This window comes from Mya arenaria, chromosome 8 (assembly GCF_026914265.1).
Source record: "Mya arenaria isolate MELC-2E11 chromosome 8, ASM2691426v1".
Lineage (NCBI taxonomy): Eukaryota > Metazoa > Mollusca > Bivalvia > Myida > Myidae > Mya > Mya arenaria.
The window spans coordinates 23537248-23552426 of NC_069129.1; the positions used below are offsets into that span (position 1 = coordinate 23537248).

Genomic DNA, 15179 nt, shown 5'->3' on the forward strand with positions numbered 1-15179 from the left:
ATTAAATTATTAACCCTAGACCATTTGTGTAGTTGAACTAATAAATACATTCATCGATAAGTTCATTTTTGTTTTCTGTAAGAGATATATTCTTTGGTCGTTAATAAAATGTTTTCATTCTATAAGCGATTCACATTGTTTCAAGGAGTAGCGTGGCTGCTTTTACAAATATTTTGTATATAATTTGAAACTAAAAAAATAATCTTATGGTCACTCAAAGAATGCTTAGTTTTGTATTTTTCACATCTTCCACCTTTTGATCATTCGGTAAACGAGATAACGGCCAATTTGATAGACCTTGTGATTAATTGGAATTATTTCCCTTGAAAAAATCATTTATAAAACATATATTATTATATATACTTAAAACCTGTCTTGTTTAGTAAATAACACCCTGTATTGAGGAGGCGTAGTTATCAAGCCGTTGATAGTCCAAATCAGTGAATTTGTTCGTCCAAATGCAACAATGTTTAATTGATTTAGATAAACTAGGCACACATATGCACATTGGCTACGGACGTTTGCATATGGTTTGAAACGAGTGTTGAAATATGAAAAAAACGTTTGGCCAACACTATTCTTTTTTATATTGCAGAAAAAAGCTTATATTATCAAACCGAAGGAAGAAAAATATACTCTAGTTAAAAGTATCGGAATTGTGTTATAATATGTATTAAATGCGTTTATTCTAGGAGGGAGGAAATCATTCAAAGGTTAACGGATGATAAGTTAAGGTAAACTATTTTATCTAGTGATTTAGAATTTCAACAACCATCACAGTTGAGCGTAGGAGGTAATCGCCTATCTATTTGGAACTTACTGTGTTTATCGTAAAGAAAGAGGGGCATTCAAACTGTATAATTATGTTATGTATTTGAAATAAATGAAGAATAAAAGCATTTTATTGCTGAAATAAGACAAATTATCAGTATTGCTCACTGTCTTTTTTATTCAACATTCTAAATCAATCTTCAAATATATTTTATCAATCCGTTATACATATTTTAGTGTTCTGATATAATTTCTTCAGGACTGAAAAAGAAATGAAAAGGCTGGAATATGAGAACAAGAGGCAAGTCATTTTGACTTTGTTAATGTTATTATTGTGAGATATTCTTAGACATTGCAGGCATATAATAGGTAATTCACATTTCCTTAGCTTCGGATGTGTTTTATTGTCATATTACAATCAATCACCATCAGCAAGAAAAACAACAACAACAACAACCGTTTGAAGCTAACATGCTTAATGGTCCGAATTAAGTTTCATAAACCTGATTTTAATTATAATCATCAGTAATCTTAATTATCAAAGAAGTTTTCACAAGTTTCAAAATGAGGAAATATTATTGTGATTTTATTTCAGGTTGAATATGATATTTTTAGATGAGGATAAAGAAGAGGAAACACAAAGGTTTGGTGCTTAATACTTATCTCCCTAAGATTCGTATCGGCTTTAATTTATTACTATTGTTTACTTTCATTTTATGTTATTGATCATTTATTGATGTCACGGTTAATACCCTGCATAGTTTGGTTTTGAGAGAAAAAATAATCTAAAAAATATAACATAAGTTTATATATATTCTTCCGGTGGGGGAAACAAACGTGACTCGTTGTTTTCTGCTTCTTCTACTACCACTACTACTACTACTACTACTACTACTACTACTACTACTACTACTACTACTACTACTACTACTACTACTACTACTACTTCTACTACTACTACTACTACTACTACTACTACTACTACTACTACTACTACTACTACACTACTACTACTACTACTACTTACTACTACTACAACTACTACTATACTACTACTACTACTACTACTACTACTACTACTACTACTACTACTACTACTACTACTACTACTACTACTACTACTACTACTACTACTACTACTACTACTACTACTACTACTTCTTCTTCTATTACTACTACTATACTACTACTACTACTACTACTACTACTACTACTACTGCTGCTGCTGCTACTACTACTACTACTACTACTACTACTACTACTACTACTACTACTACTACTTCTACTACTACTACTACTACTACTACTACTACTACTACTACTACTACTACTACTACTACTACTACTACTACTACTACTACTACTACTTCTACTATTACTACTCCAACTACTACAACGACTACGACTACGACTGCGACGACGACTACTACTACTACTACTACTATAACTACTACTATTCCTACTAATTAATCTTTCTTTTTACTGCTACTGCTACTGCTACTACTACTACTACTATTCCTACTAATTACTTCTTCTTCTACTGCTACTTCTTCTGCTACTGCTACTGCTACTTCTACTACTACTTCTACTACTACTCCTTCTACTACTTCTACTACCTAAACTACTAATAATAACAATAATAACAATAATATACGTATAACTTTTATAACGATATTGTCAGCAACTGTTAGTTTTCCTTAAAATATTAGTTATATAAAACAGCTTGCCACATGTGAAACTCGGTATTGTCTGCAAATTAGTAAAAAACAGTCTGAACAGAGTACAATAATTATACAGAATAATTGTGGCAGCTTATAACAAAGATTACCAAAATACGTATTTTAAAACTACTTCTGAAATTAGAAAAACTATAATACGTTTAACATTTATATGCATAATTATTTATACATCTACCCATAAAATTATAAATAAACATTATACTCTATAGTGTGTGCCGATATAAAATCAATTAAAATGATAACTTTTTTTTCTACTCAGGTCTGAAGAAGATTTTGAACGGTTGGACGATGCAAACAAGAGGCAAGTGATTCTGGACAGTGTGCATGTTGTTGATGTTAGTTACTCTTATAAAACGCGCACAAATATCATAAAATGCCCGTTTCCACAAATTCTGGCTGTGTTTGTATCAAAAACTTATAATTAACAACAGCACCAATTTCAATAAAAGTAAAGAAGTGAAAGTGAAGAAGTAAATATTCTGAGTTATTCACATATCATTTGATGAATATTGATTGGATAATTGGTGTCAATAATATAATTCGCTAAAGAGGTGATTTGAAGTAATAAGATAGAAGTAATGAGATATTAATGTTAAGGCAAAGTCATCAAAAGCAAACATTATTATATATTTTTTTCAGGTTGAGTTTGAAACTTGCGGAACAGGAAGAGGAGAAACGCAGGTTTGGTTCTCCATACATTCTCTGTCTTAGATTCTTTATGACCTTCCTTAGGTATTCTTTTTAAGTTTGAATTCAGGTTTTATCATCAATTGTCGTCCACTACTACTTTTGTCTTTTTAAGGATGAAAGAAGAATTACAAAAATTGGATGAAGAAAACAAGAGGCAAGTAATAGTTGGCTTTTTTATGTTGTTGATGTTAGATACTAGACGAAAATGAAGAAAAATAACATGAAACGCAAGTTTCCTCAAATTTTGACTGTGTTTGCATCATCAATCTATAATTTAAAGCAATAACAAAACAAAAAAACAAGAGCATCAGCAACTAATTAACATTCTTAGGGATTCGAATGTGATTTTATGAATATATTTTTATTTTTAGTTCTCAAAAAGAGTATTCGCTACAGCAGTGACCTGTCAAAAGAATATTGTAAATGCCTTAACTAATACGGCGGGAACGTAAAAAGCGTACAAAACACTATCATTATTTGTTTCAGGTTAAATAAGAAATTTTGGGAAAAAGAAGGGGAAACACAAAGGTTTGTTGAGTTATTAACTTTTTCCGCTATGATTCGTCATGATCTTTAACAGTTCATCTTGTTTAAGTCCTATTATGTTTGAGTGATGTAAACTTATTTGTATGTTTATTTTAGTGACTTCTCTTAACCTTTTTGACATTTTCAACCCCCAAAATGATAAAGAAAAATGCATCTGTCACAATTACAGAATAATGAAAAACCGAAAGTAAAATCTTAACTTAGCGCGAATTTCTAAATACAGAAAAAGCGTTGTTGCTCTATATGCTACTGATTTTTATTTTTAAATTAAGAAGTTTTTTATTGAGAAACTTTCACCGGTAATGCATCTGAAATTACTTAATTCATAATTATAAGTCTCAATCTTATCGAAATAGCAGCACAAAATAAGTTATTGCATTATTTATGCAAAAAGCTACAGAAATATGCTCAGTAGCAAAAAGTTTAAACATAAACCCGGTTTAGTGGCAATGGGCAAACGCCAAAGACATAGAACACAAAATCACAAACAAGAAACAAATAACAGCACAAAACTCTACAAACAGCACAGTGCATTAATACTATATATATATATATATATATATATATATATATATATATATATATATATATATATATATATATATATATATACATATATATATATATATATAATTGGTATGTTTATCAAGAATTGTTAGGTACCGCATTGGAACGGTCAGTAAAATGTAAATTTACTGGGGGTTTAAACCAGTTTATGTGCACAAACCTCACTCTTACCCAACAATTCTTAATAAAGATAAAACGCAAAAGGTAAATCTTATCAAAGTATAAATATGATGGCTTTAGTAGGATGCGAACTCACGCCGGTTAAGTCAAGAAAAAATAGATGCTTAACTACCACTTGACTTCGAGGGCTTTCATAATTCTATTCAATATGTGGAAATTTTTAAAATCTATTGATGACACCACATGATAATGTTAATGAACCAATCATGCAACAACAAAGCTGTTGACGCTGATATGAAAAAAGTGGTTTTAAAAACGATATTTAAGCAAATATTAACATTAATTTTGCTGATCGGTTCAAGCATTCAGTATCTTAGTTTTAACGCTCCAAATCGTTTGCCACAGTTTATTTCGTTATACACACAAATTGCGCATTTTACAAAAATATGAGCGGGTATATATCTTCTACTTTTTACTTAACAACATCGATGATCATTCGAAAATAATTGCATCTCATTTATTTAAGAAACAGGAGCTAAGTGTTTTTTTAATGAAATTGCAATTGAAAATGTTCAGTGTTTCTCTTGTTATTTCTCAAATATAGTCCAGTTACTGTTCATACTGTTTGCAAAGCGCTATGCTCAACCCACTTATCTATCTCATTAGCATATAGTAAGTCAGTGAACCAGTTAGCTTGGTATTTTCCATATATTTCTTTTTTTATAAAGCATCAGGAGCTCGGGAATTTATCTGACATTATATGAGCCTCTATCATAGTTAAATACTCAATTTTAGTTTTCTCTCTACTTATTCAAAGTGGCACAGCGACTTTCAGTTTTAAGTCATATTTATCGCCATTTTTCGTCTAACTACTCCTACTAAAACTAATGCTACTACTACTACTACTACTGACATAAATCAAGTTTTAGTACCCTTAAATGTTTTAATCATTGTTACATACTGAACTACAAAACAGATTTGTTCATGTTTTTAAGGCAAAATTATAACACGTTCAAAAATGTCAGTTATTGCATTTACATAAATTAATGACGTATATGAAGCATATGCTTAGCTATATATGTTTAATATATGTCGTGTATCTTTTTTGTGTTATTTGTTTCATTTTATATTAATCATTACACAACTGTAAATCCATGTCACTTAAAGCTGAGGTATACGGAAAACTCCAAGGTTGAAAATCTTGGAATACATCGGGTATTATGCAATTTCGCTATTTTTTCAACACTTAAATACACACAAAATAGGGGTTTGTATATATTACACAATCAGTGCTGATATATAACGTAATAATACGCCATATCCTGTTTGTATAACCATTCCTTATCTTTGACAAACTAGGTTGACATATACTCGTAAACGCTGTTAATGAAGCTTGTGTTTTGTGCTGTTGTTCCATGTTTCTTGTTTGTGTTTTTTTCTCTGTCTTTGGCTTTTACCTTGTGCCATTAAACGGGGTTTATGTTTAAACTTTTGGCTACTGAGCTTGTTTCTGTAATTTTTCACATAAAAATTATGCAGAAATAAACTTTTGTTATCACAGATTTTAAACTTGGCCCAACGGTACCTCAACTATTATAAGAGGTACAGGTAACTGAAATATCCATGCTAAATCAATTGAGCAGAATTATAATAGCGTACCGTTCTTTTTTCAGTCCATCTACACACTATGATATTGGCTCAGTTTAAACAATACCAGAAGCGGGACCTGCAAATATGGAAGGTTTCGTTAGTCAGTTTGATATTAAATTTGTATTCATTATATTTTATCTGTTAGTAACTTGATCTGTGTCTGTATCCCACCAACATCATATAATATACTGTACAGTGATAAGATAACCAATGTGTGCGACGGCCAACAAAGCATACTCCTTTTAAATTATAATATTGTAACGTTTAATAAATCACTTAAGCAGTGTAACGTTCTTAAGTGTATACATCGGTTATTACATGGTCGGCGAACTGTTATGTTTACGATACACGCATGTAGTTGTTGTTGTGTTGTTAAAAGAACTCTTCTGCTTGTATGTAAAAAATGAAGTTTGTTTTACTTGCTTAATTATATGTGTAATTGTGTTTATGATTTAATATAACTCAAAATTTTCGTCTAGTGTGTAATAAGATCTTATGCTTAAACTTAAGAGCATAAACTGTAAAAAGATTTGTGTCTAACTGATTCGGAAAAATCGATGCTTTGGTTTCTGAAACGAAATATTTGCAAATATGAATGATTTTGAAAACAATATGACCTACATTAACATTCGTAGAAAAAACAATTACCACATACCTACAATTGTACAATGAAAACAGGGACAAGTCAAGAAGTCTCACATTCAAACATATAAACCCTGCTTAGAAACACATGCAAAGTGACACCACGTGAGAGAAACAAACGTACAAAGGCCACATGTAACACAATGGCTTTCGTCAAGATTAATTATTTATGATAGAGTCATTATTTACAAGTGGTCAAAAATGCCATAGCGTTTATTTTTTATAAAAGCTTTATAACGGTAATCGACAGTTTTCATTTTGGATATTCTGAAAATAAATGAAACATTCACTCGTTTTAGCATCTTTTTGTTAGATTACTAGATGACTCAAATAATAATAATCATCGATTGTCCTGCCTTTTGCTAACCTGAAAGAGTTTTAGACGTTTAAATGGATTTGACACAAGTCATTTGATAATAGGTAAATTAAGTGTAGTAAAGAAATAAGTTGTAATACCTTGTTTTCTAAAAGGGCTTGGTCTAGTTAAATTATACGTCACTGAAACAATTGATTCACAAACTACTTTTTGCGGCGATAGCCTGTTATTTTTTTAAGTAATTGTCAGGTAAGGTTAAGTGTGTCTTTAAACTATTCAAGGGAATTGGGAATGGTCAACTGCAATTGGGGTCAGTAATTTATAAACTTATATGTATATGTATAAAAGATGGTGCTCGATTTAGTCTGGTTCTGGTAATGATCCAAGAGTATGATTTGCTCTCGTTTAAGACAACTTAACCATTTTAACAAATAATAAATATATATATATTTATTATTTGTTAAAATGGTTAAGTTGTCTTAAATGAGAAATAAATAAATAAATATATATATATATATATTTACTAGCAATAAAATATATATTATTGAACGTGATTGTTTTATTACTGTATACAATTCGACTGAATGACTTAGTGTACAGGATTCGAAGAGATGGTGCATCAGAGTTTCATTGTTGGACCGTGACCAAGAAACAAAATGAAATTGCTGTTCGTCTCTTAAAGCATGCGCAGCATATTGAATATAATAACAGAAACCTAGTAGAATGCGTGCAAGTCATTACCGAGAAAATAAGGGAACTGGACATAGGGGATGAAATATAAGCAATAATTACAAGAGCATTTTTCCGATATTAAGGTACTTGAGGGAAACCCAAAGGCATTTGAAAATTGGAATAAGGACGTTGAAAAACACGCGGTTCCAAAAAAAGTAATGACAAAGTAAGCAGTTGTTAGCATATCAGCTCATTTCGGAGGGTGTAGACATTCAATTGTACGCGGAAAGATGGTTAGGTCTCGCGGGAAAGGATAACCCAGAACAAATTGATCATATGAAGCCGGTAACAGAGTCTCAACTATTGAGTGTATTTCTGTTGGGCATTTGAGATAGGGTCATAAGGGAATAAGTAAAGCGAATTGACATTGGTTCGAAGCATGCAGCATGATTTTGTTACTATTGTTAAAACTTATACCTTCTCTTTCTTTGCTCTATTGTTTATAGGTCAAATGTTTGTTGTATTGTTAGAAGTGAACGCATGTGTTATTGTACCGGATCAAAATACTTAAAAGTCAATTAGAGGAAATGCTTAAAACATTACGAACTTGTGTGCTTAAACATATTCATATTTCCGCCAGACATTTGCGTTTTATATTTAAAAAACAGTTTTAACAATCATTCGTTTAAAGAAATATGTTTAACTCCATCAGAGTTCAAACATAAACAAAGGCGATGTTTTAAAAATAAACGAACTGTTTAGCCTTCCTCACCCACTTGTGTATTCTGTAACAGCTTAAACAGAAATAAATACTTGTTAATGCATGTCTGCAACTCCATCCTGTCCTCTCCGAACCTCAAGACACTGCCATATCCGTCCATGTAAGCGTACTATAACTTTTGAAATGGTATTGAGGTATGTACATATTGCGAAAACAGTTTGGAATTGGAGAAATAAATCCTTTTTTTACTATACTATCTTCTTTACAAGTATGTTATCGGCTGCAATGATTTCGATCAGACATAGTTAATTGTATTTTTGCAAGATCAAATGTTTTATAAAATATCAAAATATATAAATTTCACCGATTTTGTTCGTGTGGAAATGTTGATTCACAAATGAATATAACAGCAACAAGTACGCTGTGATAACGACTTGAAAAACACATAAACAATCTAATGTATTATTTGGTTATTTGACTTGAACAATGCCTATGCTGTTATATCTAAAATCAAATTGTATTATTTAGTAAAGTATGTATTGCCACAACATTTTTGTATTTCTTTTTAAGCCCATGAATTTTTTGTTTGTTTAATACTTATGTTTTGTCTGGAGCATAACTTGAAATACCTTTGGTGGATTTTCCTCTTTGCGGTGAAGTGCAGTGAGTAGAAGCCAGAACTCTTGTTGAAGTATTTATTTCAGTTATTTCCCTTTGTTAAGTTTCATGTATAGTGTTTGTCCGAAGCATTACTTGAAAGGTCTTTGAAGTATATACTTCAACGTCACATGAATATAAATATATATATATCTCAATGATGTGAAGTGCAGTACACAGGGACCATAACTATGACTGCAGTATTTTTTAGTTCTTGAACTTAGTTAATTTTCATACTTAATTTTGTCCGGCGCATAACTTAATATTTGCTACAAGTTATTGACTTCAAACTGCATAGACAATTAAATCATATTGCGAATATGTTCAGTGCACTGGAACCATCACTTTTGCTTCAGTATTTTTTAATTGAATGCCCTTTATTACCTTTCATGTTATTTTGTCCGGAGCATAATTTTAAAAGTCTTTGAAGTATTGACTGCAAACTCCACATTAATATTGATGTCATTTAGTAGATGTGCAAAACACAAATACAATAACTCTTAGCGCAAGTTATTGCTATGTGTTCTTTGTTAATATTCTTACAAATGTTTTGTCCGGAGCATAACTTTAAAATTCTTTAAGGTATTGAAATGGACTTCACATGCTGTTAGATCAAATAAAGGAGAAGTGAAGCGCAAAAGACACATTACTCTAATTGCAGTATTGCAGTATTTTGTCATGAGTCAATATTGATACTCTTAATACTTCGGCCGGGAAATGGCAGTCTGTGACTGATTTTGTAACTCATATTTTCAAGATAGCTAGCTTTTAAATAAATAAATAAGCGTAACAACACTGTTGCCAATTTGGGGATAATTCCGTTGTAAAAATTATCAAGACTATACCACGACTGTTTTCCTTGCAATGATTTATTTGCTCAATTTCTGACAACTTTTCATACATTGGTTTTAAGAAACCTTCTTAACCAGTTGTTCACAAGTGAAATAAGTATATGTGTATATTATTATAATGATGTACGTCGTTGTATACGTCTTTGGTAACTTTAGTTTCTGTTGACATATTGTGATCAAACTTGGTATGAAAGAAAAGTTTCTGGGGACCTTTCATTTGATTGCGATTTGGTCACATAGTGTCAAGGTCATTGTTACTAAAATATACAATAGGTTGGTACTAAATAACTTTAAAAATGCCCTTTTTTAAAATTTAACCCCAGTCTGATGTAGATAATACATGAAAAAGAAGGAGGGGCTTATCAGATATTAATGATTCCTGACCGGTCAGTTAAAGGTCAGTGCTACTGAGTGTAAACATTCAATAGCTGATCAGTGAATTACCAACGCATTGAACAGAACAGAGCAATAATGCAGTAAGGGCCCACTTTAGGAATTTGTATAACAAAGTACAGTCCAATACAATAAAATCAATTACCTGTGCTCTTACCTGACCACAGATGTGGCGGTGTTTACACTCTGCCCATGCTGCTATGTTTACTTCACATGACTGAGTTCAGAGGTTGAATTTCTGTTTTGAGAAGAATTTGCTTACTTCTTGGCATCAAATATCTAAAAGACAGAATGTGTTATGAAAGTGAGATGTGTGCCATGCATAAGACAGATGAGGCACTTTAAGGATGTTAAATTAAATGTGAAGATAACTTTATGAAACTCAGGTAATTTTAAAAAGATATTGCTCATTTTGAGGTTTGTCTAAACAGCATTTGAATTGGCAACCATTGACGTTTTGGGGTCGGAGCCTGTCCTTTTATGCTGTGGTGTTTGAAAAAAATAAGGCTTGTATTGGGAAGCAGGTTATAGTTGAATAAAACGTTCTAAAAATGATTTTTTCATCCTTAGGAGTAATTTGACTACTCTTTCAGCATATAATGTTGGTTTGTATAACTATTATTTCATATTGTGGGCAGTTTAAGCAGTGTTTGCTATCGATAAAGATACCTCTTATAAATATATAAATGCAGATTTGTGATAAAGCTGATCATTTGGTGATATTTCCTTTCGGCTATAAATTATTAATTCAAAGCCTTTAAGGAAATAATATTAATTAATATGCGAAATTGACGATACTGACACGTCTTGTACCTTTCCATAAATTCGCATGTTTGAGTCTTTAAAACATCACTTTACAGTATAACATGATACCGTTATAAAAGGAGTGCTTTTAGAAATTACATTGTATTCAATATAAATCTTAAGAAGTCGATCTTTTTCTAATTTAAGTAGTGACATTTCTTATCTTTCGTACATAATTTAAATCTGATAAGGACGAACATGTATTCCGACAGTTTGGAATGAGAAGGAAAGAGAATATTCACTTTGTGGCATTTGATTTGAGAAAAATGTTCTGATTGTGTAGTTGTCTTGTCACAGTAGATAATGACGGCAAATTCCGTTTTGTTTCGGAAATGCATCTCGAAATTAATAACCTTATTCGAGAGTGTAGTTATGGCGTCAAACAAACTATTTTGAAGTACCTGTATAGTTATGATAGCCGAACTTGATCCTACTCCCAGTCAGTATACAGTAAATATAGGTCTGATACGTCATAAACTTAAAGATGTCTGCGTTTCAACTCTTGGAGATAGTATTCGTTGACATGCCTCAGCCCAGCCTCACATCAATCTTTAACAATGACGGTAGTTTTATGTCTATGTAATGTTATTTTTTGATGGAAACTACAGGGACAAGCGTTGTAGCCTTAACTTTACAGGGATCCTGTTTAAAGAGGCAGCGAACAATTGCCAAACAGTCATAAAAAGAGGGTTGCATAAACACATAAGCCAAGAAAGACATAGCCAACAATCAAATTACACAAATACCAAACTATTGTTATTTGTTTAATGACGGGGTAACTGCCTTGGCATGTAAAGTGAAAAAGAGGAATTTTAAATTTAACTTATTTCTGAACCCACAATCGCATCATCATTTTGGTGGCTTTCACTTAACACTCGTTATTCCTTGGTTAATGTTCGGTGAGATTTTATTATTAAAGCGACTATGTTGGTTCTGGACAAAAGAGTGTTTTACGTAACAAGCCTATGGATATGAGTGGCATAGTGGTTAGATCTTAAAACATGACGTCGGTGATATGAATATCGGCCGTGAACAGTTTCTTTTCTATGACCGATCGTGAACTAATACGATATTCCACAAAGATAAAAAAAGGTTGTTTGATACTTCTCAAGAAATTATTGTGTTCAAGACCACCTTTTTATTGACCTCTTTGGCCTAGTCATTTAAAACTAATCAAAGCACTGAATGTGCTTAAGTGGCGAGAGTCAAGAAAATTATGCTTGCAACGTAAATGAATAGAGGGTTGAATGATGTAAGATGGACAGAAACTGGATGGCAAGTGTTAAGCCAGATTCAATTTGTAATTTTATATTAATATGTTGACAAGTAAGCCGATAGGACTGAAATTATTGTCTTTCCTTATTGATCTATTTCCGCCAAAATTATATGAATTAAGCATACACTTGGAAAGTAAGTGATAAAATATAAGACGCCTGAAATAAATTATAAGAAACAAGTAATCGTGTCTTTCATGTTGTTTAACAATCGAATACATAGTAATTTCGAAAGCCACCATGATGTATTGTCTAACATGTAACATGTAACAGAGCTGATTCCACTAGTTATACACAAATTTGTATCTGCTTCTACGGAAAATGTGCATATTTATTGATTTGCTAAACATGCGCATCCAAACTGGCATTAGTACCAAAAGTACGTGAATATACTAAATTGCATGTAAATATCTGTAACAAAGGTTTTAATATTTGAGCGATGATCAAACCTAAATGTTTAAGTTTGGAAACGACGAAACTGGTAATTACTGTATTTGAACAAATTCTGCAATACTTAAAACTGACGTAATAATAATCTGTATCTAAATACAGAACATATATTTAGATTTTCCGCAATTTTCAAATATCAACATTATCTATGTGGTCCACACTTTTTTACAAATATCCTTTTTAGTCAACTACATACTATCATAATATTTTGCACGAAAACGCAGAAAAAAATCTCTTGCAAATAAATAAGAATATTTTAACATTCAGACACACGGCGATCATTGCCTGTCCAGAATAAAAAACAGACCATATCAATGCAAGTGTTAATTTTTATGTTTGATTTTTGCTGATATATAGTTAATAGCTGCCATAACTTAAAGATATCTTATATACATTTGATAAAGAATGTCCTTGCAAATACCTTAATATTTGGCCGTAACATTTAACTTTTGTCTGTTAAACCGACTGTCGATTTCTCGTATAAGAAATCGAAACGGGAATTTTGACTTTGTTGTGTTGACACCCTGTCGAGTATGAAAAATAAAATTCCCAATTTACTTTTGCATTGTCCACTGTAATAGGAAAGTGGTACTTCTCTTAAAGTATAACAGCTAAATTCAGGAAATAGGGTTTATGGTAAGAAGGCTTTTAGATCATTATGCATGTCATTAGATATATTTCGTTGGACATATATTTAGTTGCGTTGGCAACGAAAATAAAGTAAATACTACTTTTAAACTTGATTTTGGACTCACTCAAAAAATGAAAAAAAAGCTTTAATCATTAAAGTTGTGTTACTTAGTTGGCGTCAAACAAGGCCTGAGCTATGTGTGGCGATGGAATCGGTAGCAACAGCGACGGCTGGTGCAATAACGACGACGGTGACGGTGGTTCAACAATAAAGACGGGACCGGTAACTACGGCGACAGGTGGTGCAAAATTGACGATCGGAGCGATAACAACGCCCTAAGGTGGTGCAACAATGATGAGATGAGTGGTAACAACATTAGAAACATCAACAGAGCCGGGAGGGTGATATTGGCGACATGAAAACATTAACGGAGACGAGAGGGTAATATTTGCGACATAAAAACATGAACGAAGACGAGAGGGTAATATTGGCGACATGAGGAACATTAACGGAGACGAGAGGGTAATTTTGGAGACATTAGCAACATCAACAGAGCCGAGAGGGTGATATTGGCGACATGAATACATTAACGGAGGCGAGAGGGTAATATTGGCGACATAAGAAACATCAACGGAAACGAGAGGGTAATATTGGCGACATGATGAACATCAACGGAGACGAGAGGGTAATAGTGGCGACATGAAGAACATCAACGGAGACGAGAGGGTAATATTGGCGACATGATGAACATCAACGGAGACGAGAGGGTAATATTGGCGATATGAGGAACATCAACCGCGACGAAAGGGTAATATTGGCTACATGAGGAACATCAACCGAGACGAGAAGGTAATATTGGCGACATAAAAACATCAACGATGACGATAGGGAAAATTGGCGACATGAAAACATCAACGATGACGAGAGGGTAATATTGGCGACATTAGAAACACCAACAGAGACGAGAGGGTTATATTGGCGACATGAAAACATCAGCGGAGACGAGAGGGTAATATTGGCGACATGAGGAACATTAACGGAGACGAGCGGGTAATATTGGCGGCATAAGAAACATCAACGGATACGAGAGGGTAATATTGCCGACATGAGGAACATCAACGGAGACGAGAGGGTTAAAGTGGCGACATGAGGAACATCAACGGAGACGAGAGGGTAATAGAGGCGACATGAGGAACATAAACGGATACGAGAGGGTTTTATTGGCGACATGAGGAACATCAGCGGAGACAAGAGGGTAATATTGGCGACATGATGAACATCAACGGAGACGAGAGTGTAATAATGGCGACATAAGGAACATCAACGGAGACGAAAGAGTAATATTGGCAACACGAAGAACATCAATGGAGACGAGAGGGTAATATTGGCGACATAAGGTGTATTAACGACGTCGAAAGGGCTAGCAATAAATAAAATACACAATCCTAATAATTACATTTTATTATTCACTAGCATGCCTTGAGGTTTGGTGTAAGGGGTCGGGAAGGTCGCAACAGGAGATTTCCCTTCTAAACTTTGTCCAAGTGACGAAATTCGAGAAGAAAAATGAATACACTACATCCGAAAACACAATAACATACTTAAAATAATCAAAATTGTAGCGGTCGCCTATAAAATTTCCTTTTTTATTTTAAATGGCAAGAACATCTGCACTTTATTTTCTC

The 15179-nt window shown here is 32.7% G+C and overlaps 1 protein-coding gene across 1 annotated transcript in view; it reads left to right on the forward strand.

The window, feature by feature from the left end:
- LOC128244074 (paramyosin-like) overlaps positions 1-15179 on the forward strand; it is a 41008-nt gene that overhangs the window by 15076 nt on the left and 10753 nt on the right. The window contains exons 18-22 of the mRNA XM_052962091.1: positions 693-734; positions 1031-1072; positions 1367-1414; positions 2770-2811; positions 3150-3242. Coding sequence (XP_052818051.1) covers positions 693-734; positions 1031-1072; positions 1367-1414; positions 2770-2811; positions 3150-3242 — 267 coding nt within the window. The remainder of the gene's footprint in view (positions 1-692; positions 735-1030; positions 1073-1366; positions 1415-2769; positions 2812-3149; positions 3243-15179) is intronic.